General features: G+C 41.8%; 3 protein-coding genes across 6 annotated transcripts; 2 read left to right on the forward strand and 1 right to left on the reverse strand.

The window, feature by feature from the left end:
* The first annotated feature begins 82 nt into the window (after positions 1–82).
* LOC115742076 lies at positions 83–2,792 on the forward strand. Of its 2 annotated transcripts, none has more exons than XM_048272229.1 (4): positions 83–287; positions 349–439; positions 519–812; positions 2,180–2,792. In XM_048272229.1, the coding sequence occupies exons 1-4, from the start codon at positions 201–203 to the stop codon at positions 2,284–2,286; spliced, it is 579 nt and encodes a 192-aa protein (XP_048128186.1). In that variant the 5' UTR covers positions 83–200; the 3' UTR covers positions 2,287–2,792. The 2 variants fall into 2 exon arrangements, with proteins under 2 accessions (XP_048128186.1, XP_048128187.1); XM_048272230.1 differs by having other exon boundaries at positions 349–412.
* On the forward strand, positions 294–15,619 carry LOC115742073 (ruvB-like 2). Of its 3 annotated transcripts, none has more exons than XM_048272227.1 (3): positions 294–312; positions 12,177–12,968; positions 14,006–14,819. In XM_048272227.1, exons 2-3 carry the CDS (start codon positions 12,220–12,222, stop codon positions 14,652–14,654), a joined length of 1,398 nt encoding a protein of 465 aa, XP_048128184.1. In that variant the 5' UTR covers positions 294–312; positions 12,177–12,219; the 3' UTR covers positions 14,655–14,819. The 3 variants fall into 3 exon arrangements, with proteins under 3 accessions (XP_048128184.1, XP_048128185.1, XP_030532028.1); XM_048272228.1 differs by lacking the exon at positions 294–312 and adding an exon at positions 15,382–15,619 and having other exon boundaries at positions 12,094–12,968; positions 14,006–14,681; XM_030676168.2 differs by lacking the exon at positions 294–312 and adding an exon at positions 15,433–15,618 and having other exon boundaries at positions 12,094–12,968; positions 14,006–14,677.
* Positions 15,620–17,923: 2,304 nt separating this feature from the next.
* On the reverse strand, positions 17,924–19,760 carry LOC115742075 (putative glycosyltransferase 7). The gene has a single exon (XM_030676170.2). The coding sequence runs from the start codon at positions 19,474–19,476 to the stop codon at positions 18,097–18,099; it is 1,380 nt and encodes a 459-aa protein (XP_030532030.1). The 5' UTR covers positions 19,477–19,760; the 3' UTR covers positions 17,924–18,096.
* Between the last annotated feature and the right edge of the window lie 4,728 nt (positions 19,761–24,488).

Raw genomic sequence — 24,488 nt, forward strand, 5'->3', positions numbered from 1 at the left:
AACTGAACCGGAATGGGTCTGAAAAAAAACTGGACCGGGATGAACAGAACCGAGGGAGAGCCGGAGAGTCCTGTCCAGACAGACACAAATCACGGGCTCCGAGTCTCCGACAAATCCATGGAAGCAGATCCCATCGGTATACATCCTACAATTCAGGTTCAGCATTCAGGTTCTGCACGCTGAAACGAGGAAAGGGCATCATGCGCCGGCAAGAGAAGAAGCGCAAGTTCCACGAAGCCGTCCTCAACATGCTTTACCCTCCGCCACCTTCGCCTCCTAGTCCTCAGGTACTACCCCTCTCTCTCTCTCTCTCTCTCTCTCTCTCATGTTGAATCTCTGCAACGACAGGAAGAGGATGGAGATGGGGCCCGAGGCGGTGCATCCGGAGGACTTCAAGGGGACAGAATTCCAGGTTCGAAGGCTTGTTCTACGCCAAATTGTGATGTATTTCGTTCATGTGCTTGATCATGGAGTTGAGCTATATAGTTCGACTGTGTTCGACGTTTCTTGAACTGCAGATGAGGGGGGAAACGAAGTCGGTGGTTCCTCGGCAAGTGATGTTGATCCCGAGGACAATGAAGGCGAATGTGGGGAGCAGAAACTGACCAGGGCTCAGAGGAAGAGGATTCGCAAGAAGAAACTCAAAGAGGAGATCGCCCACCGCCGGAAAATCGTTGGCCCCTTGTTGCCTTCGAGCAGCAGTGGCGGATGCAGCACGAAAGAGGACGATGCTGGTGGCGTTGAAGAGAAGGAGGCGCCAGGTGTTCGACGAAATGCCGAGCTGGGATCTGACGACGTGCCTCACGACCGTGGTATTGGTTTCTCTTCCTTATATGAGTACTTTTTGCCTTTGGTTGTGTTATGCTCGTTGGAATTAGATGAAGCAGTTAGATTTTCCTGGCAAAAATCTGAGGTTGGTTTTGAGCTGATCATGTCCTTTGGTTATGTTAAGTTTACTAGTATGAGATGAAGGGTTAGATGTTCTTGGGGAAAATCGGAGACAATAGGTTGGTTTAGCTGATCATGTTTAGCTTTTGGTTAGTTGGAGGCCACAGAGATTTCCAGGTATCAAGTCGAAACATGAGTGCGAGTTCTTTTTGCTGAATTCTAAATCAATGTGCTTGTTCTAAGGCATAGGTTGCATTTCATGCGAGTTCAACAACAGTAGGAATTAGCTATTAATTTGCCAACATGATAGACTACCGGAGAGTTCTCTTCAATTTTGAAGAGCAGAGTGTGGGCTAGATGTTTCTTCACCCACTTTTGTTCTCACTAGGAGAGTAGACAGAATCCAACAAGAGTCTGGAAAATCCAAATTCCGCTTTAGAAATCCCAGGAAGTCAAAACTCTGTGGGAGCCAATGATTTGGCTTTGGTGTTATTATTATTCCTTTACATCTTTGAGCAATAAGGTATGTCTCTTATAAGAAATGCTTTGGATTTTCATTTTCATGAAAACAACTTGAAAACGTGTTTGTTTACATAGACTTTGATTCTTCTATCCCTAAGAAAATATGTAAGCGCTTAATGATAATTCATTAAATTCAAGCCCTTTCCCTTTTCTTATTTTTTTTCCCCTCGAATTTGATTACAATGTACAATTTGATTATAATTTATAATTGATAATTTATTATTTTTTATTTCATAATTTATTATTTTAAATTAAATTTAAAATTCGGAACCGGCCATTGAACCGACTTAGAACCGGCGGTTCCGAAACGGGAACGCCCCTTCAAGGGCCGGTTCCGGTTCAAGCATGGCCACAAACCGGAACCGCCGGTTCATGGCCCATGGCCATGTCTACTTGCAACATTCAAGCTTTATGCGCACTATCTAGTGGACTTGCATGAAGCGGTCCATTGACCAGGTGTACGAAGGAAGTTTACCCAATTTCCAGTCAGCTGCAGTTATTGCGGTGAACAGAATCCTTATGTGACTTGGTCAAATTGATTGATTACTTTGAGATTGTAGTACACAAAGTCAGTGAGAATTTTTGGGTTATGGAACGGTATCTTAGTATGGAACTTCTCTATCGCTCTTCGATTTCCCTGATTCTAGTAGGAATTTAGGCAGTTCTCTTTTTTGGTTATGTAGGAAATTGCACAGTTACTCGAACCAACCAAGAATGATACACATTGTCATGCATTCTTGTTTGAATTTTCGAACTGTTGTTTTTGTAGAGGAGTCAGCTGCCTTTATCAACCAGAAGAGACTCAAGCACAGGAGGGCTGCAAAAAAGCTAGCCAGAGACAGGTTGAAATCATCTGAGCAACAGAACAGTAATTGAGGTGATTAGAACGTCTCCTGCGCAATCCTTATTCGTCGTTTGAGCATGAATTGGACAGCTTATGCAAAGGTTAATGCGAGAGTCGCCATTAAGTTGAGTAACATGGCGCATTCTCCTCTCAAACCGAGAATAGCAGGTGCAGAAAGGACCTATGGGCAAGGATTCTTGTGGCACCAGGGATTCTACGAAATAGGCATGGAAAACATTTGCCACCGCAAAAAAGAATCCCGGCGAAATCTCTTATTTTCCCTAAGAGTCCCTAAGTAAGCCATCAATTTGGAGGTGATGCTCGGAAATTCCAAGGAGGACGTGATGAAGGTGGACCGTTCAATCGTATTGTGCCTTAATGCTATGGTATTAATGCTCGTCATGCTACATTGCTATCAGTAACGACGCTACTTATGTAACTACGAAATATTGTGTTTCAGTGACCAAAATACGTGACAGTCCAAGGCTCCTTTATAACTATAACGCTCTACGATCTTAAGCAGACCGTACTGAAATTGGTGAGTCCTCATGGTTTCCGTCTTTATTTCAGGGTGGATATTTTGGTCATTTGTGACAAGGGCACGTCCTCGTACTGCTCGTGTTATGAGGGCGGGCCCGTGGAGCCCAGCACGTGAGGGTGCTGCGGTGACCGGTGGCTCTGGAGGTGCAAACGGCGCTTCGACGCCATGACCTTGTTCAACCTGCCCATGGAAGAAGGGTTGCTGTCTATAGATCTGCCGGCTTTTTTTATCAGAATCATATTCGTTCCGATCCAAATCCAACCCAACCCATCCCACCCGTTTGACACATCTAGTTAAAGACAAGGTTTGGCCTCGTTTGTTATTGGTGACCAACAGAGGAAAAGAAAAAATAAATAAAAAATGATTATAAAAAGGGAATGTGAAGGAGTGAATGGAGGAAGAATGAGGAAAAATGTTTTTCCCTTTTCAAAAAGAGAAAATCGATTTCTCCATCGTTGAAAGTATTTTTTTCATGGATAGAAAATATTTTCACTGATTCATTTATTTCTGTGAACCGAACGTTGAAAAATTTAAAAAATATTTTTTTGAAATTTAATTTTCTACGAAACGAACAAAGCTAAATTAAAGCATGGTTTTGATCCGCGCTTGGAGCCGACAGCCTATTATCTATAGTGGATATACTAGCTGGCTTGTCACCCAATCCATGGGCCCTCCAAAGTCCAGTGGAGTACAAGGATTTGCTGGCTTATCTTGAAGGTGTTTCAATCGTTTATTGTCCCCAAGTTGCGAATCAAGTTCCGAATTGGATCGAGAAAAAATCATCGGAATGGATTCCTTCCCTAATTAGCTTAGGACCCGCATGAAAACACTTCAAAATTTTCATTTCTCTGTCAGAAGCCCATCGCGCAGAGAAATGCATTTGATAAAAACCCGATCGAAGTAGAAAGTCGTTTGATAAAAAATTTGACTTCCGGTTATGTTTTTCAATTCTCGAGTGAAAAATCTTGCCTAATCAGATTTTGTGTCTCATCCAAGAAGTAAAAAAATTTCACTTCTCTCGGACCAAAATGGCTTCTGTCGTGAACTCCTCTTCTATGTCAATCAGATTTTGAGCCTTATTCTCTTCTGTGAACGCTCGAGTTCTCTCCCTCTTCAACACTGAATGTTTCTCTCCGGATCGACGCTCCACAATGTTCTCGGTCACTCTCAACCATGCATCCATCTCTGCCTCCATGTCGCCTCCCGATTCGCACGTCCAACGACCTCTTCTCGGTTGTGATTCATCTTTTGTGTTGAAGGAAGTCAGATTTGCGGGGTTAGGGTTTTCTCTCTATTCGGCTTTGCTTTCCTCTCACCTCGGCGGTTGCGCGTTCGTCCTTTGTCATTGCTTTTTTCGATTCTAAGCGTTGCCTCATTTCGATTATGGTGTATCAATCATAGGTTGGAACCGCCTTAACTTTGAGATCTTTTAGATATTTGGGAGAGAAATCTTGATGGGTTTCGTCTCCCTGTCTTCGAGGACGTGTAAAATTTGAAGCTTTGAATTGGAGGAGTACTGGTACGTCTTCATCTTCATCATCATCAAATCCTGCTCTTGTGATTTCTCTGCTACTAATGTGTGCTTAGTTATATTGTTTAGTTTCATGCGGCTTGTGGAATTCCAGTTTGTCTCTCTCCCCCTCTTTCATATGGTATAGCTTGTTTAGCTCATCCTAAATCTGCAGGATCGGTGCACTTTTTCTTGTTGGTTGGGACGTTGTTTTCGAAGTGTGGGTATGTTGGTTTTTTCCTCCCGGGTGCTATGGCGTCTTTGTTAAATGATTATGCAACTTGATAGCTCCCATTCATCTTTCACACCTGAATATGTCCCAGTAGAACTCTAACTAATTGATTAGATGACAATAGAGTTTTACGAAAGAAAATATTCCAAAAGAGTTATTTGAGAACTCTAATGAAATAAGACCCAGCAGTCCCCAAAAGACCACATTAACACTCAAGTCGTCGTTCTACAACTCCTTATCTCTAATACTGTAACTCTTGCATAATTAGAAGAAGACTACGTAGCAAATTTCAAATCACACAGAGTCGGACGAAAGAAAGCGTGGAAAGAAAGAATTGGCTGGCATACAACACTGTCACCTGACATGTGACTCCTATTTTGGGCTAGAAGCATTTACTAGGGTGTTGATCATAGTCTCTATGAGAAGCATATTGATTTCGTTGAAATTTTGATCTCAAGAAATGTCACTACATTTTAAGGAAATTGTTTCATCTCGGGAAATGTCATTGCATTTTAAGGGCACCTTTGTCGGTTAGTTGCTTAACAAGTTTCCTAAAAGAGTCGTTACCGCCCCCCCAAAAAAATATATATGTGTGTGTACGCGCGTGAGCGTGTGTAATTTTCACTTGTAATGAGATAGCAATTCTATATTGTTCCCATTATTTGCTAAATTTGCCATGTACTAAATGTTTTGTTGCCAAGTTATAGGAAGAGTCATCGATATGCTCCATTTCTTGAACATAATAGTACGTATATTGCGCTAGGTTTCCTGGCATGAACATAATTATTTCTCATTAGAATGGGATAACAAACATTAATTGATCGGCTAAGTTGTGTGAGCGTCAATGGAGAACCAAGTCAAATAGTACATGCACAATGCAAAATATTATCACCTAAAACGATGAACATATAGGTCAAAGGGATATATCTACTCTTCCCCATTTAGTAGATCTATCTCTATGACCTTAGTAATCTCACGTTGTTGCGATTGCGGGTCAAGCTTTGGGACATTGGTACTCATTTATCTAACCCTTAGAGTTAGACACAATGGTGCTGGCCTCGAGCATAGCTTGTGACAGTTTGATGCTATTATGTTCTGTTTAGATTGGTTGTTGTAGATCATTCTTTCTTGTTTATTTCTAGTACGAGTGTCACTAGGCTTATGTGTACATAGACGAATCCGCTCAATTGCTTTAAACTTGGATCGCTTGATAATGCTTACTGTGGTTTAATGCATGTATGTAGGGATTTAATGAGCATAAGATGGCATGTATGTAGACATCTCTTTTTACAATGAAACTTCTTGCTTCATGCTTTCTGTGCACATAACATTTCTTTTTTACGTTCTATCTGATTTCTTGAACAAGAATAGGATCATATAAGCGATACCCTCCGAAAGGATTGCATTTGGTCAACAAAGGTAGTGATATGCGCAACTTTTGCGATTCAAAATTACTATTTCAGCAGATTAATTATTATGAAATGCGCATAAGCAAGTTCTCTATGGATTGAATGAATGTTTTAATTCATTTTAATGATTTGGCTCATGTTATACTCGATCGGTTTATATTAAATAGCATCCCAAAAAGAAACGGTCATTGCTAAGTGGATCGAGCCATTGACGCAATTATTGATAAGCTTGATGGTAGACAAGGTTAAAAAGGGGAATCGAACTACCTCTACCTTCAACAAAGTAGAGTGGAATAATATTCAGCGCGAGTTCAATAAGCAGATAGGGTGCCAATATTCTATGGACAAGTTCAAGAATAGGGCATTCAAACTAAAGAAGCTATATAGTAGTTTCAAGAAGCTCCTTAACCAAACCGGATTTGGATGGGACAATATAAACAACGGGGTTGTTGTGGATGATGAAACTATGTGGGAGACTCATGTGAAGGTATAGCCCGACTTTTGGGATTTTTGTTCTAGCTTCATATGTATGTTTATTGGAACTTGTTGATGCATGTCCTATTGAAAATGGCACGAGAACATACTGAATTGGCTACATTCGGAAAGGAAGCGTTTCCTTTGTATCCCTAGCTTTGTGTGGTGTTTGGGGATACATATGCTCTTGGAGAGTTTGCATAAGGAAATATGCGGGATCGGATGTCATCAGAGGATGGTGCTGGGGATGAATTTGCTGGTAGTGTCCCATTAGGTACACCGGAGGAAGTAAGGGTGCAAGAATCTCTGTCAAAAGATGGGTAACATAATGAACACCAAACCGGGCAAGGGTTGAATGATGAACCGAGGGCTACCTCGGTTCTCGAGAAGCACGGGTTGAATAGGACTCCAAATTTGAAGAGGATGAGAAAGAGCACTTCATGCGAATTTGATTGCGCATGCAAAGCCATTTCAAAATTTCTCCAATTTAGAATGGCTCAATCATCGCATACATCTGTCACCTCACAAACCCCACAGCTTGTAGACCCCTATTCCATGGGAGCCTTCATTGCCATCCCGAAAAGCATGCCCGACATGGAACCAACTCTTTATGCCAAAGCTATGAATCATGGTTCCACGAATGCTGGTTGGAGAGAGGGTTTCATCCCTATGGAACTCGAATGACGACGTTATGTGCTTGATTCTATTTAAGTAGATGTTGGCATATATTGTGGATTTCTACGTGGATTTATAAGATTAAAAGACCTATGTATTTGATACATTTTAGCTTAGCTTTTTTTTACGCAACTATGGTTATTTTGTGACTGGTTTCCTCATTGATATTGAATTGCATAGTTATGTGTTGACTATTATTTAGATTTCTTTACTTGTCAACAGATAAAGTCTTTAATTTCTTTCTCTTTTCACCTTACAATATCGTGTGGTGTCGTCTGTTGATGCCTTTCGTTTTATAGGAAATATGGAAGGAGTTAGTGTGGTAGCTTCAATTGGAGGAAATGAACCAAGTTGGGAAGACTTTGATGATGACTATTATCATATACTTATAGCATGGTTGTGTCTTGGTAAGCTGTACATTGTTATGCGCACGAGAGAACCTATTAGGATTAGTGCTTTGTCAAGAGCGCAATGAATCAGGGAAATTATTCATGGACATTCTGATAGAGTATACGAAGCATTTAGAATGGAGAGGCATGTTTTTCTTAACTTATGTAGATTGTTGATCGCAACAGGTTGGTTGGGTGACGATCGATATCTTAAAGTAAATGAATAGGTTGGGATTTTCTTATATCTAATATGTCATGGCAGTTCCAATAGAGACTTGACCGAGAGATTCCAGCATTCGGGACGGACTATTAGTTGGTACTTTAATTTAGTTCTAAAAGCGGTTCGAAAACTTGCAAAGGAGATTATTGCACCACCTCCCTTTGATGTTGTCCCACTGGAGATTCTTATGGATCCTAAGCATAAGTCTTACTTTAAGGTATGCTTCTTTATTCTTGCTTTGCACCATTAGCGTGAATTTTGTTTATCATGTTGGTTAATGTTGGACTGTGATAATTGTGACAGGGGTGCGTAGGCGCTATTGATGGCACTCATATTGATGCGAGAGTACCCTCTGTGCTGTAGAACCGTTTTAGAGGTAGGAAGGGAACTACCACTCAAAACGTATTGTGCGTGTGTTCGTTTGATATGAAGTTTACATTTGCCTACGCTGGTTGGGAAGGATCTGCCAACGATTGTCATGTGCTCGCGTCAAGACTCGAGAATTCCACACTACAATTTCCCCAACCCCCTCCAGGTAATTGTTTGCTTTAAAATGATTAATTGTCCTTGTGAATTTGCTGTGATCGTGTATCATGATTAAGACCTTGAATGCTTTGTTATAGACAAATACTACGTGGTGGATTCCGGGTATGCATCAACTTTAGGATTTTTAACACCTTTTAAAGGCGATCGGTATCATATAAATGATTTCGGAAGAAATACGAGACCAACAACAGCAAGAGAACTTTTCAACTATAGACATTCTTCACTTAAAAATGTCATTGAGAGATCCTTCGAGGTGTTAAAGAATCGTTTTTGGGTTTTAAGACGCATGTCGCCATTTTCACTTAGGAAGCAAGCACATATTGTCATAGCATGTTGTGCTATTCATAATTATATCCGTGACCAAGACAGAAGGGATAGAAACTTCTCCGAATATGGACATCTTGAGTATGTGTATGAACCTGTGCCCGATGAGGTTCCGGAAGATATTATATCGATCGACGAGGGAATCGAGATGAGCATTCTTAGGAAAAGTATTGCCAATAAAATGGCAATAGACCATGATATGGATGAGATTCCATGATTTTGAGTTGCTAACATTTGTATTGTAACTTTTGCTAATGTGATGTTATATAAGCCGATTGTATATGGCTTTTTTGAGCTTGGCCGGTGAAAATCCTACGGTGAATATGTAACTTTTGCCCCCTCAAAGCTAGTTTTCCTCCTAATTCCTTCGATGCATAGCTGTTTGGGGATTCCGAGACTTATTTTTGTGGCTTAAGATGTCAATCGAAGTAGTCAAAAATGTATCCGAAGAGGAATTGAGAAAAGGGGCTGGAAAATCCACATTGCGGTATTGTTGGCCTGCAACTTTCATCCGTTGGTTTGAAGTTGCATTTTTTCTTGACAGGTCAAGAAAGAAATCTTGGGCAAGCTAGGTATGTCTGCTTCACCGGGTAGTATAAATCAGTATGGACTTGTTGTTATCATATAATATAATAAGTTGTTTCTTTATTGTATCTTAATCTATTTTTTTATGCTCAAATTTGTAGAGATGCTTGTTGCCTGCTGGTGGGGGAATGTGAATATGGAGATGAGATTTTGCGCGACACGGAGTACGGCTGTCATATATGAAGCGGATTGCACATAAATTATCGGCAAGCTATAGAAATCATAGAATTAGCGATTTTGTGTTGATCTTCCATTTGCAATTGGTGAATATATATCCTCGGAATATGGGACTCTATAATATGGTGCATGTGCACATTTTGTGCTTTGAACGTTTTTTTTTTTTTCAAGTCTCTGGTTCCGTTCCGTAGTAAGCTCCTCAAAATATGTAACTCAAATGTCGGATTAAACCTTGAGGTCTCGCGCATGAGGACTGTTTCCAATTACTTCCTTTCCTCTCTGCGTAAATGTTAATGCTGAAGATAGACCATTTCGCATTTCTTGTCGATGAAAATGTGCTCGATCGGTTGCACAAACTACGATGTTGCCATCAAGAGGCGGCCGCGCGTAGACTCGCAACTTGGAGTACGGTTGTCAATGTCGATGGGATCGTCTCCAAGCAATGGATTGTGCTTCAAATAGTCTAGTAGAAAGCATAGAGATGCACAAAAGTTAGATTCAATTATATGAAGCTAGATTTTGAGTATTTTACAAGATAAAAATCAATAAAATTGCAAACATAATAGCGTGGGCAATTGGTGATACAATTTAGCTAAAGATGCAAGAGAGTGTATATTTTGTAGTGGTCAGAGAGAAGTTCATCTAAGTTGGATGAACAAAAAAAGAATTTTACTCGCCTTTTTAAGCCATTTCTTAAGGTACCAAACGTGCAAAATGCAATTACACCATCAAAATCTCTGTGAAACATCTAAATCCACAATAAAAGATTGTGAGATGCAACCAACACAAGCAAGCCAGCACAGAAGAAGGAAATAGCAAAAGATATTTTGGCAAATAGCAAGATAAAACACCATTCATTTCATTCAGCCCACTAACAGAGAGCGCATATATACATAATAAGTTCATGATCCTTTTTACTCTATGGCAGCTACATAAATTGTGTTATCACTATAAATAACAACAATACAACCACAATTATCCTCAATCTGCAAATTTCTTTCTTCAAGTATGCCGACTCTTGTTTTTCTTGTTTCCTTTGTTTCAGTTGTGCCTTGAGAGATTTAACTTCAACGACTATTGAACAACAACCATTTACCTCATCATGAGTCGATATTGTTTCCTGTTTGGCATGGTGCCTCTGAAAAATTTTGGACACACTACTTAAAGAATCACCGATTTCCCCATCAACCCAAATAAAAAAATTACAACATTCTCCTTTATTGCTGTGATTGTATCTTGGGCAAACATGGTATCGTCTTCCTCGGTTTTCCTTCGTCTTTGTTGTTCGTAGAGGAGCTTTCAAGCCACAATGGTAAAACACATCGTCCATTGGAGGAACCGACATCTTCGATTGTGCCATCCGCAAGGGAAAAGTGAGGATAGCATGAAATTCCTTGAGGATGAAGCATGTGATTTTTTGGGATTCCAGTATCTCTAAAGTGGTTTCGCCCAACACCGAGCATACGAGTTTCACGCCCTGACAAATTGTGCAATCAATCGTAAGTAAGGCACTTGACAGCAGGTCGGGCATATCCACCATACACAATCAGCGTAATCGGGAAGGACATTCAAGATTATGCAAACTCACCTTAGCGATGAGCTGTTGGCGCAATTGGAAGCTGAAGCAAAACTAGCAACACCGGCTCAAGTCGATCGGGGGAACTCACTAACTCGTCGTGGTGCGAAAAACCCTAGGTGCATTGTCTCATTGGCTGTCGTTCGTCATCGCGAGGTCAAGGGCTTTGGTGGTGAGCATCCAACGGCCGACGAGAGTGGCCACGAAGGGAGGAGCAAGGGTCGTCGAGCATTCGATGGCCGTCGACAGTGATCTTCCATCCTAAAGGAGGGACGATCTTCGGTGGCTTTAGCACGCGAGAGGTCAAAGAAAACTCGTTTGGTCGTTCCCACAGTATTGATTTGTTTTTCTAGACATGGCGGCTCACTAATGGTGGTGGAATCGGAAAGCTTTCGAGGGAAAGACATCGTCCCCGAAATGGACTCATTCTCTCGTATGGGGCCGAAAGAGGACGATGAAGAGAAACCAAACTAGGGTTCTCAATTTGCCTAGTCTGTTTTTGGGAGGAGCGGGGGCATCGTGTTTTTCATTTTGCCCGGAAATGAAAGATGAGAAAAAAAAATTGTTCTAATAACATCTTCGAAGTAGAAATTTCCATCAATTATCAAATGAATTTCTATTTCGGAAGTTGAAATTTTGAGTCATTATCAAACGAATTTCTATTTCGAAAGTTGAAATTTATTTCAATTATCAAACGTATTTCTCAACCGGAAATCAACTTCTAAAGCAGAAATTAAAAAATCAACTTCTCGCTTAAAAGCAAAAGCGAAAAACCAACTTCTTGCGAGAAGCCATTCTCAATTGGAGAAGTGTTTTCATTCGAGCCCTTATTAAACCCCTAATCCCTTTGAAAGGTACTTAATTCATATGTCAATCAGATATGTTCTGCTTGTGATGTTTGCTAAATGAAAATGAATTTTGTTTTGGAAAAGATAAATAAAAACAAGATTATGGCTTTATTTGTTTCACTAAATTTTTTTTTTCTAGAAATAATGTTTGTATCATTTACAAAAATTAATACATAGAAGATGTTTTTATCATCAATAAAAATATTTAGGCATAAGTTATTATTAATTATAAAAAATCCATTTTTAATTAATAATTTCAAGAAACAAATAATTATTTTAAAAAATATATTTCTTAAATAATTTTTATTTTCACGTAAAAAAAGGCAGCTTAGGTGGGCCTCCTCGTTCAACGAAGCTCCCGAGCTTTCCCATTCCTTCTCAAAACCCTAAACCCTGATCGGCGGAAACTCCCCTCGCTCTCTCATCTCTTTCTCTCTCTAGTGCTGTCTCTCTGTCGCCATGGCGGAGCTGAAGCTCTCAGAGACCCGGGACCTGACCCGAATCGAGCGCATAGGCGCCCACTCTCACATCCGCGGCCTCGGCCTCGACTCCTCCCTCGAGCCCCGCGCCGTCTCCGAGGGCATGGTCGGCCAGACCGCTGCCCGCAAAGCCGCCGGCGTCATCCTCCAGATGATCAAGGACGGCAAGATCGCCGGACGCGCCGTGCTCCTCGCTGGCCAGCCGGGCACCGGCAAGACTGCCATCGCCATGGGCATGGCCAAGTCCCTCGGCCTCGAGACCCCATTTGCGATGCTCGCGGGCAGCGAGCTCTTCTCTCTCGAGATGTCCAAGACCGAGGCCCTCATGCAGGCATTCCGAAAGGCAATCGGGGTGAGAATCAAAGAGGAAGCTGAAGTGATTGAAGGCGAGGTTGTTGAGGTCCAAATTGACCGCCCTGCGGTGGCGGGGGCTGCCTCGAAGACTGGAAAGTTGACGCTGAAGACAACAGAGATGGAGACGGTGTACGACTTGGGGGCGAAGATGATCGAGGCGCTGGGGAAGGAGAAGGTGCAGAGTGGGGACGTTATCGCCATCGATAAGGCATCAGGGAAGATCACGAAGCTTGGAAGGTCGTTCGCGCGGTCGAGGGACTATGATGCGATGGGGCCGCAGACGAAGTTCGTGCAGTGCCCAGATGGCGAGTTACAGAAACGGAAGGAGGTGGTGCATTGTGTCACTCTCCATGAGATTGATGTTATCAATAGCAGGTAAGTAAGGAGCTCACTCCTTCATGTTGTTTATGGGTAGTTTTAAAGCATTTCAATTAAGGATTTTAGTTTTCAGAAGGAGCTTATTTCATGATTGGGCAATTCGGGATTGTCTTGTTGGTGTTACGTATCTATTATGTAGAGCTTTTATTTGTCTGATTGATATCTAGAAATTCCTAGACGCACTTGCAAGATTATGAGACTGAACATGTGGAATGCGTCAAATGGTGTCTTGTGGCTGATAGGATAATCTTTAGCTGTGTTTGTAATTCCACTTCCTGGGTGTTTAATAATCACATTATACTTCTACAAAACAGTGGTTTGGTTTTCAAGGATTGGGTAGCGGGTCAACTTTAGTTCCTCCCGAGCACAAGTTCATCTTGTCTTCGTTGGTTCCTAGTTTATGGTCCTTTCTACTGTGTTCCTGAAAATATTACAATCTCCTTCCCATATTTCGTTCAATCTTTCCCTGGATGAGTTGCTGCAGATTTGTTCCATATTCTTATTGGTTCTATCCCTGGATTTTGTATTTGGGAACCAAAGTTCTCCCCTAGATGAGTTGCTTCAGATTTATCTTACACTGAGCTGAGGAGCTTTTCTTACTTGTTGCCTGGCCGTTCAGATGCTAAAATTTCCTAAATTAGGGCATGTGGCGGATGGTGAACTGCGTTTGCTTTTTTCGTAGTCCGATCAGGCTATGTAATTTGGCTTGTCTCTACCCATTTAGTATTGAAAGTAAGGAAATACATCGTGTGGCAACTAAGGCAAATTTTGTGAAGTGGTGGTGCATGTGCAGACATCGTGCATTCACAATACTTTGATGTTTGCTCTGACTTTATAGTTCAGCTTGTTTTTCATGCTGGTCTAGGATTGCAGGCAGTAATTTAACTATGGTCTAGGATTTCAGGCAGTATTTTAACTAATATTCTCCTGAAAAATCCTTCTTTACTTCTCAATTTTTGTATAATAGGGCTTCATTTGTCCATTAAATCATCTATTCCTTACGTAATCTGTCAGGATTCCTCTCTTGATTTCAGGACACAAGGATTTCTGGCTCTGTTCACTGGTGATACTGGTGAAATCCGTGCAGAAGTGAGGGAGCAGATAGACACCAAAGTGGCAGAGTGGAGGGAGGAAGGAAAAGCTGAGATAGTGCCAGGAGTCCTCTTCATTGATGAAGTGCACATGCTCGATATAGAGTGCTTCTCTTTCTTAAATCGTGCTTTGGAGAATGAGATGGCTCCTATATTGGTTGTTGCTACCAACAGAGGGATCACCACCATTCGAGGCACAAACTACAAATCCCCGCATGGAATTCCCATTGACCTTCTGGACCGTCTTCTTATCATCACTACTCAGCCCTATACTGAAGATGAAATCCGCAAGATTATAGACATTAGGTGCCAAGAGGAGGATGTCGAAATGTCTGAAGAGGCAAAACTCTTGTTGACAAAGATTGGAGTGGATACATCCTTGAGGTATGCTATCCATCTCATTACCGCTGCTGCTTTGGCGTGCCAAAAGCGAAAGGGGAAAATTGTGGAGGTGGAGGATATCACGCGAGTCTACGCACTCTTTCTGGATGTGAAGAGATCAACACAGTACTTGATGGAGTATCAAAGTCAGTATATGTTCAGCGAATTTGGCAATGCTGAGGAAGATGAAGCCAATGTGATGATTTCCTGAGGTAGTACCTCATCAGTAATGATGTAAGTTCTTGTTTTCGCAAATGTTGAGCTGCTTGAATACTGTGGTTGTTCTTTCGTTTTATAGTCCAAAAACTGTTGTAGCTTTAGAGATTCAGGAGTTGCATTTTTTTGGATCATCTTTAATTGCTGTAAAGTTTATTGAGCCCCTTTGGTCATAAGTCGTGAGGTTAGGTCAGGAAGCTAAACATTAACGACCTGGTCTTCTATCCTTGTGAAGGGAGGAACTATAAAAAGAACAAAAAGGGGAGATGTTCCTCTTTGCTAGCTTTCAACACCTGATTTGGGGTTCTGAAGAGGTGTTCTCAAAGTCAAAGCCACTAAGAGAGGGAAAGTTGGCAGAAAATTAGAAACCTCATTTCATCATGAAGTGGAACTTATCCTTCTACCATATTGGCACTTCGTTGCTTCTCTTAGAAATGCCAAGCATATTGATCATCCTTCTTTATCTACTTTCGATAACCAGAATTCTCATGCAAACCTTAGAGCCACCTTGGTTAATTTTTTGGTCAATTTGTCTCACTGGGTTTATGCCCTGGGAACTTATATGTGGAATGTTATCGAGGCTCCCTTTCAAGATAATTTTGACCCTAGTCTGAGGTAAAAAGCTCATGCATTATTTTTATCAGCTCATGAAACCTCATTCTGCTCTGATATAAATCATTCTGCATTTCCTTTCTTCTGCTACATTATTTTCTCAGGTTGAGAGAAGCTTCTTTCCTCGTGTTTGGTTTTAATATGGTTCACCAGATGGTTAGGTTGATAGGATTGTTACCAGACCCTCTCCGTTCTTAATCAGGACCTGGTGGACTTGCAATGTGACAGTCAATTTGTTCTGCTCATGCACAAAATGATTCTGCCTTTGGAATCCACGCTAATTGCACAGTGGATCCGAATATGTTGTTTCTGCAAATGGTTTCGAGCCTATGTTGCTCGGCGATTTTTTCTTTTTGATCTCGAAATTGTTTGTACATAGATTATGTTCGATAGCTAATTATTTTAAATGGTATCTGAGATTATTTTTAGATAATTATTTTTTTTTTCGTGAAATAAACGAAGGTTAAGAAGACAAACGTTTTGTTGTCTAATCGATCATGGGCCTTGACAGTAGATGGGCATGATTATGAAAAAAGAAAAGAGTCAGCAAGAGGGCCAGGACATATGTACGTTCTAATGTTGTTATTATACTTGCGAAATTAGCAATTTAACAATAAGATAAATCGTAGGGTCGGGGGTCATAATCACCAGGACGGTCCGACCATATCTCCAGGAGACCAATATGAGGCTTGGAGTATCATTCTTAGTCTTGTCTAGCCTTGTCCTGCAGTAACAAGAAAGCGACTCATCATAACTAACATTAATTTAAAAGAAAAACTATGAACCAAAAAATGAAATGAAAATTAAAAAAAAAAAAAAGGATTTGGTGATAGCCAGTCTGTCTAATCTTGCCTTCGCTGTACGTAAACTCATAATGCAAATTCGAGAATCTGATTCTCGGAAACTTAATAATGTGTCTGGGAGAAATCCTAATTAATTAGATAATAATTATGATAATAATTGCAGTCGTACAAAATACTCAAAAATCAAACATAACGCCAGTTCCGCTCACATCATGGCGATGTATCGGACGGGGCTCTTGAAAGCGAAAAATCATCCACCAATCATGCAATTAATTTGTGAGCCAAAATGGGTCATACGTGTTTGCCTTTCGTGCATAGGAGGAAAAAAGCAGTCAAAGAGATTCATTTAAATCCGTTGAATTTTGAAATTGGGAAAAGAGAATGATGAACCCATTTGAAGTGGGGTGCCCACTTGTATCATGCGCTTTTTATCGTGAGTGTGATGGAACGACACATGAAATTTATTGAACGGAGGGCAGGGACATGGCTCCACCTTGATACATGTCAGAATAAATAATGCAAAGGTTTATACTGATAAATCGAGGGAGATCACATGTGATGTAACAAGCAAAAAAACTCGGCAAAAAGAAGTGATGATGCCTTAACAAGATGAAAATTTTGGTGTTACTTCTGAACCCAACAGGAATTCTGGACATAGCGTGTTGGGATGCGGTGAATCTAAATGTCATATGAATTGTACGAGTGATATGATAACTGATTAATAACTAATTACAGTATTAGTAAGATATGAGAATTTGTGCTTTTCTTGGGGGGTTGGACTAATAAGGCATTCATAAACTTTTTTGCTCTATAAAACTGGAAAAGTTATGGGAAACTGGGGTTATGTGATGTCAGGAGTACATGTTTCTGGATGCTTAATCAAAGGTTAGCTTTGCATGGGCTGTGAAATCCAGACCACCCCTTTGTTTCTTTTTGTCTTTGAGCTCCATTAATTAATGAAATCTTCATGGAACCAGCAAAGCCTCCATTATTAGTCTTGTGTAAACCCACACCAGCTCTTGCTAGCCTAGCTCTTACAACATGACAATCTAATGTCCAGTAAGGCCAATACCATCAATAGTTCTAAACTAGTACCTTAAACATGTTCACTCCAAATTAACTTTCGTCTTGCAGAAAAACTTGAACTGGTACATTTGATCCAAAAATTTTACTCTTCATTAACTTTGCGCCCAATATCCCGCTACAATGCGTACGAGTCAACACAAGTGATAGGTGATTGCAAAAATGGAAGAAATGGATAATAACTAACATCATGTAAATAAATCCGCGTGCCTATGCACATGTACATTTTAAGGAAGGTTGATTTCGGTTAATTTCAATTAGTGATTTGACTTTTAATTTGAGATTTATGGCGATAGGAAAATTGATTTGAAATTTTTAATGATATTTAACTCTATCTTATAATAATGGCATTTTTTTTTTAAATATAAAGCCTTGCATTGGAAATCAAACACGAAGGACGAATTAAATGCTCTAGCAAATGAAGTACATTTTATAGTACGTGGTACTTAACGCTTTAGCTCTAGGACATTAATTGCCCCAGAATCGGATCCCCTAACATTGCTTGAATGTTAGGGGTGATATGATCGATCCGGACTGTCCAAATGAAAAATGGACAGCCCGAATTGATCCACATAACTTTTTTTAAAATTTTGAAATTTCTCATCAAAAAATTTCCTCTCTTTTAAAAGGTGATGTGAATGAATCCGAACTGTCCATTTTGCCATCTATTTTGAAACGGACGATCTAGGTCCTTCAATATCACCCCTACCTTTATGGTAAAAAAAAAGAATAAAAGAGATAATATTTAAAAATTAGGCGAAGCTGATTTCTAGAAGACAGCAAGCAAGCAAACCATAGATTAATCAACAGCCAACATCGACAAATACACTCTTCCCCTGACCCAACAAAGATACTTCCTCTGCTTCTTTTCATTATTATTTTTTTTTTACCTATTTGTACCGTTCTATCTCCTGTTCGGTTTTTTTTTTTTCTCGCTCCCTAACCGCCGCCGCCGCCGCCGCCGCCTGCAGGGTAATCGAATGGGATGGGCTTCACGACGGCGGAGTCCATCAGATCCGGGCGGACGTACCCGTACCGGCGGAGGACCTGGTTGTCAGCGAAGTTCAGCGCCTTCACCATCCCGTTCCAGCACGACTCGCCGGAGTACATCTGGTTGTAGGCCCCACTGCACGGCTGGCACCCGGTGAAGTGGGTCACGAACGGCCTCTTCCGCGCCGCGCCCGCCGCCTCCGCCCGCCGCGCCGCGTAGTATCCGCTCGCCTTCTCCGCGTGCCTCCGACGGAGCGCCTGGGGGCCCCGCCGCTCCGTGTCTTCGTACTCGCGGGTGATGTTAGGCAACGTGCCCAAAATCTCCTCCCAGTAGCCCTCGAAGTAGTAATCGCTCTCGACGTAAATCTTGTTCCCGTACCGGTCCTTCTGCGTCAACAGCAAGTAGACCAGAGCCGACTGGTCGTCGGACTCCGGGAATAGCTTGTCGGCGAAGGTGGAACTGAGGACGTGGCCCCACCGCTCGTACTCCGGGCTCTGCGGGCCCGTCCCGGCCCACACGTCCATGAAGTCCATCGACCACTGGCAGTTCCGGATGAGGAACACGCCGGCGTTGATGCTCGTCCAACTCTTCTTCTCGTAGATCAGGTCCCGCCAACCGTGGACGACGAGGTTGTAGCCCTTGTACCGATCGAGGGGGGGCTCGAAGTCCATGTCGGTGAAGAGGGCATCGGAGTCGACCCACCAGATCCACTCGGCCTCCGGGTGGGCGAGCATGGCGGCGCGGACGACGGGGTACTTGGCCCAGTAGGAGAACATCTGGGGCTGGAGGAGGACGTTGTTGTAGAAGACGTCGCAGCCGTGGAGGCGGCAGTAGTCGACCTTGTTCTTGAAGAAGCGGAGGAGGAGGTGGTCGCCGATCTTGTTCTTGCACGGCGACGGCTGCGACCCCGTCACCAGCAGGACCCGCTCGCGGCCGCCACCGGAGGCCAGCGACGGGTGCTGCCGCAGCCACTCCTGCCGCTTCCCGTCCCAGCCCCTCACCGGCCTCCCGATCGAGTAGCTCAGCTCCGGGTCGTCGTAGAAGTTGCCGCTCTGCTCCGAGTCGCGGGGCGGCGCGGCAACGGGGGCGCATTGCGGCGGACCCTCGGCGGCGGCGGCAGCGGCGGAGGAGGACGAGGCTAGGGTCTCCGAGGGGATGCTGGTCGGGGGGGAGGCGAAGGAGGAGAAGGACCAGACGAGGAGGAGGGCCATGAGGACGCCGCCGAGGAAGAGGCAGCCGTCGCTGAAGCAGAGGGAGGCTCTGTTGCGGAGGGCATGCTTGGCCATCGTCGAGGACGAGCACTGAGTCTGAGACTCGGGAGACCCCATTGTTGACCTCTAATCAGGCGTCGTCCTTCGGCTGGGGGGTCGCATTGAAGCGTTTCTTCTGGCTTGGGTCTGCTCTGCTCAGAGACACCGTGACTATGTCGTCGTCTTGCGCAGAGGTGCCGCCATGTGTAAAGACTCCAGCTTTGGCATGATAAGTATCGACGAGGAGAGGGGAATTGGCCAAGAGTGCCAGCGTTGATGCAGGTGGGCAGTCAATTAAGGAGGCGAATCTGGTCGATTTTGCTTCGCTCCCTTTCTTCTTCTTCGCGACTGATGAGGAAATCCGGAGAAAGAAGACACAGGCAAGCGCAGCTTTCGAAACGTCTTCTTCTCGAGGATTTGTGAAACGGGGAAAGCGTCGGTTCGGTGCGCCGGTCCGTCTAAATTGCGCCTGGTCGTAGGGTTTCTGCCTGCCCGAGAGGGGAAAAATAATTAGTCGCCCCGGGCACGCCATGGGCCCAGTTGATCTCCACCGTTCAATCATGTGAGCTCGTCCCTGGGACCCACTTGACCCAATTGATCCAGCGGTACGGGTTAACTGGGCTCATGTGTACCGGGCCCGCGTTCATGGGGTTGTATATTGTGGTCATTACACGTGGAGATCGACCGACACGACACCGTTTGCGAAAAATGCGTGCCTTAACATCTTTTTGGAACCGCGCGCTAAATTCCCGTGCTTTGTCAGGTTGCGAGTTTTACTTCGGCTGAGACTCGCACTAATTACGTTGGACCAACCGAGACTTTCATGAGATTGGCTTTTCTTTTTTCTTTTCTTTTTCTTTTTTTAAATAGACTTCTTAAAATATATATATATATATATATGGTTTATTTTAAGTAAAGTACAATGCTGTATGCAATGAAATTCTATTTTGCCAATAAAACATTAGAGCAAACAAAGTGTCAAAAGTTCTTTTTTTTTTTTTTTTTTTGCCCTTTGTCGGTTTTTAAAGTGAGCCTTTCATGAAATATTATAAAATAACGTGCACATGTTTTATCTCGTGAAAGGTTTCTAAATTTTCGGAAATTCAGACACCCAATTATGCCAAGCACGTGTATTCATACCAACCCATTGTGCCACCGCATTGGAAAATGAATGATCTTAACTGCAATTAACTATAAAAACTTCCCAAAGAAGTTTGCCGATGTTTGTGCGCAATGAAATGCAAAAGGTGGGACGATCCTCTCGTTTTGAAGTGGGTAAGTAATCCATTGTTAACTTTGCGGGATGGAGATTCTTTGTTTCTGATCTTAAATGCTCGTCATTTCTTTCTTTCTTTCGTTTTTTTCTCTTGTGCATATTGCTCACTTGACGCCCGGCCGACAACCCTCGAACTACCATCAACGACGCCGGCTCTTCTTCGCTACCGCAATTTGTCACCACCATTTGCTTCCATCACCGATGTCGATTTGGCAGCTTCCAGTAGCATAGACGGGTGCTTCTAAATTCCATGTGAAACTCGAACATTTCCTAGTTGTCCAAATGAATAGAACATTATAGTATGAAAGAAGTTGAATTTCGCAATCTAATTTTGCTGAGCTTAATTCATTTCCGCCCTTAAAAAAAGCAATGGAGCAATGATGGGGAGTCTAACTGTATTGACCAAAACAGTGAATCGGCCCCTCATAATTTTGCATGAAGATTAGCTTTTTCAAGCTCTTTAAGGCCAACTAAATGATCTCAAATTTTTTATCTAAAAACTAAACAAATATATCTCAATATTTTCTCTAACATTGGGGGGATTACACGTAAAATCAAGAAAACTAAACAATATATCTCAATCTCAAATGTTTTTTTTTTACCTAAAAACTACTTGAGAACATAACTGTAACCTAAGGCTTTTTTTTTTTTTTTTTTGGGAACAAGTACTGTTACCTAAGTTCAAGTGTTGCACGACATTATTATGCCTGTGCTTTTTTTCACTTTAATATATAAAGACACGTTAGAGTTTGTGGCTGAAGTTCTGGCGGTTGGATCGACCGACATAAGTGGGGGACAGTGTCAGGAGGCATCGTGGGGAGCTACGTCGAAAGGACCAAACACTCGGGCCAGGTCCCCGGCAAATGATTCGGAAGCGACGCATCCTACTTTTATTTCTTAACGTGTATTTAAAGTACGAAATAGGTAATAATTTATGAATAGACATTAGCTAGAATAAATTCAATAAAATAAATTGTTTAATCTACGTCCTCTATTCAAGGAAAGATAAAATTGTGATCCATCTTTATTTAATGGGTTTGTCAACTTAAACACCCGTAGGATTTTTCGAGAAAATAAAAATTGCTTTACTGATCTTGATCCGATTTAGAGCAATTGCAGAAGTTTCTTGGCTGTAGGGAGGTATTTTCCGGCAATGGGTCCCTACGAGAGAGGCATTCCATCGCGAATGCAGATCTTGGACCGCAGGTGAACAAACTGTTCTGGTGCAAGAGGCTTTGTTAGTGCATCAGCGAGTTAATCATTAGTAGATACATGACACCCTCGTAACAAACCCTTGTTAACCATGTCGCGGACAAAGTGATAATAAATGGCAATGTATTTCATCTTCGAGTGAAAAACAGGATAGCGCACCCATAAGTAACACCTATGTCATCACGATAAATGCAAGGTGTTGCTGAAGGTGATGCTCCATGTTCACGCAAGAGAGATTGAATCCAAGTGAGCTCGGAAGCTATAGTCGCAACAATGCGTTATCGGACTTTAGTGGATGAACAAGCAACTGATAATTGCTTGGGAGAGCACCGTGATATAGGATTTTCGCCAATACAAACAATGTAGGCAGTTGTAGACTTATAATCATCCCGATTGCTTGCCTAATTGGCATTAGAGAATGCATGCAGTGATGGAGAGAAACTACTTATAAATGCATGTCAAGATTGATATTCCATTTAAGATGACATAAAGCATTTCTAAATGGCACTTAATCGTAATTCGGTTTGGGATGGCAATCTCCTTGGCTCCAATCTTGTTGCTCAATCAAGGATGTCCCCCCGTATGCTTGTGCAGTGTGAGAAAGAGTGTGTATCACTTAAACTCCCAAGACATAATGCAGATCCTAAGATCCTCTAGTGAAAATTTACCTACAAGAGTTTCCACAAAGTCTTGCAAAAATGTTGCATCACTTCTTGTTAGGATCAAATCATCTACATAGACCAAAAAAAAATAAGTAATGATACCATCATTTTTGCATGTAAAGAGTGAGGAATCCGATTACTCTTGGATAATTCTAAACTAAATGATAAAGGAACTAAGTGCTTGATACCACGTGTGAGGAGCTTTCTTTAGGTCATAACCAGCCTTTTTCAATCAGCATATGTGATCAAGGCGAACCGATCAACAAAACCCGATGATTGATGCATATATACTTCCTGTGACATATAAAAAGGCATTGTTGACGTTCAGTTGTAGAAGAGGCAAACCAATTGATAGCGGTAAATAAAGGAAGGCCCATTAGCAACGACATCAACAACTGGACTAAAAGTATGAGTATGGTCAAGTCTAGGCCACTTGGTGGAATCCCTTGGCCACAAGTCGTGCCTCGTACCAAGCTCTGCTACCATCTGAGTTCTACTTGACTAGAAATATCCCTTGTAGCCAATCACATTATTATGGGGCTCGGGTGGCACAAGTTTTGGGCAGAAAACTCAATATCTTTACATCGTACATATGACAGGAAAATGCTGCCCACTTTAATTTTGTACATCCTCCCTAGCTTTGCTTTCTAAAAATGCCAAGTATTCCGAGACTGAAAAATAATTTCGACTGATAAAACGATAACACCATTACTTAACTCATTTAAAACTTGGGCGCTGTATTACTTAGTGCATCATTACTTAAAGCATTATCCGCATGTGAGATGGGTTTTATTAACGAGTGTCGCTCTGGCTTTACCTTCGGAGAATGCTAGGTATATTTTTAAGATTGATTTTAAAAAAAAATTGGTATCCTAAATGACGTGGCACTCTTATTTGACGTTGAATATGTTACTTGTTCAAACATCAACATCCAATCTTCACACAATGGGGCATATCGTAACCAAAATGATATACAAACTGATTTCACATTCTTATTGAGTGCTTAATAAGGTCAATTGATTTAAATGTCAACTTGTGCAATTTGCCATATCAACTAACATATCAACGTCCACTCTCTATATAATTGAGCATACCCATTGATTACGGCATATTGAACCCAATTATGTAAGTAATATGACATTCCTATTGAGTGTTTAACATGGTCAATTTATTAATTATCAACTTAAAGTGATTTGCCACGTCAACTAACAAATCGATTAGAGTATTATTCTCAGCTTATCTGGGATTAATTCCATCCCTATAAGGACTCACACTCAAAAGATGATGGTATAGCTTCTGCTTTAAAGATGATGGTAGCGACTCAACTTGTTTGTAACATAACAAGTTCGTCATGGAACAGGAGTGAAATCAAGGTCATCAGTACTTCTTTAAGGTACTTATCTAACATTGACTTTCGGCTTAGGTCATTCATTACGTCATCTTGTAATTTTACTTCTGCTGTTGAGTGTAATGGGATAGCTATTGCACCGACATGTAACATGCAAAGTATTACCATAATTTAGTGAGCCTCTGCCTAATCATGAATTGGGTCATAGTTAAGGGGAGACCTAACAAAATTAAGAGGAAACTGCACATTGAACAGAAGCCGAGTTTGGCCAACGATAATTGGATGGCCACGTCGGTGATTTATAGCAAAAATTTACTAGAAGGATTACATGAGAATTCCACGCGAATGTTTAGAACTAAATTGACAGAAAAGAAAAGTTTGGCACTGAATTACCATCCGTACAATAGGTTTATAGTTGATTGGGTAATTTTTCATGCTTCCATATTAGTCACGAGTCTTGTTATCCAATCCGCCTGTGCAACAAAGTAAAAACTTCCTGCGGCCTAAAGAGCATAAATAAACACTCATGATTTCTTTCTTTCTTTCTTTCCTATGCATATTGCCCACCTAACCCTGTCGATGCGTTCTAAAC

The sequence above is a fragment of the Rhodamnia argentea genome, chromosome 11 (genome assembly GCF_020921035.1).
Source record: "Rhodamnia argentea isolate NSW1041297 chromosome 11, ASM2092103v1, whole genome shotgun sequence".
Classification (NCBI taxonomy): Eukaryota; Viridiplantae; Streptophyta; class Magnoliopsida; order Myrtales; family Myrtaceae; genus Rhodamnia; species Rhodamnia argentea.

What these genes read in the sequence shown, in the direction of transcription:
- LOC115742075 (XM_030676170.2), bottom strand. Translation starts at nt 19,476, where the DNA reads ATGGGGTCTCCCGAGTCTCAGACTCAGTGCTCGTCCTCGACGATGGCC.
- LOC115742073 (XM_048272227.1), top strand. Translation starts at nt 12,220, where the DNA reads ATGGCGGAGCTGAAGCTCTCAGAGACCCGGGACCTGACCCGAATCGAG. An exon ending in ATTGATGTTATCAATAGCAG is followed by an intron (nt 12,969 to 14,005) that starts GTAAGTAAGGAG and finishes TCTTGATTTCAG; the next exon opens with GACACAAGGATTTCTGGCTC.
- LOC115742076 (XM_048272229.1), top strand. Translation starts at nt 201, where the DNA reads ATGCGCCGGCAAGAGAAGAAGCGCAAGTTCCACGAAGCCGTCCTCAAC. An exon ending in GGCTTGTTCTACGCCAAATT is followed by an intron (nt 440 to 518) that starts GTGATGTATTTC and finishes CTTGAACTGCAG; the next exon opens with ATGAGGGGGGAAACGAAGTC. An exon ending in CGACGTGCCTCACGACCGTG is followed by an intron (nt 813 to 2,179) that starts GTATTGGTTTCT and finishes TTGTTTTTGTAG; the next exon opens with AGGAGTCAGCTGCCTTTATC.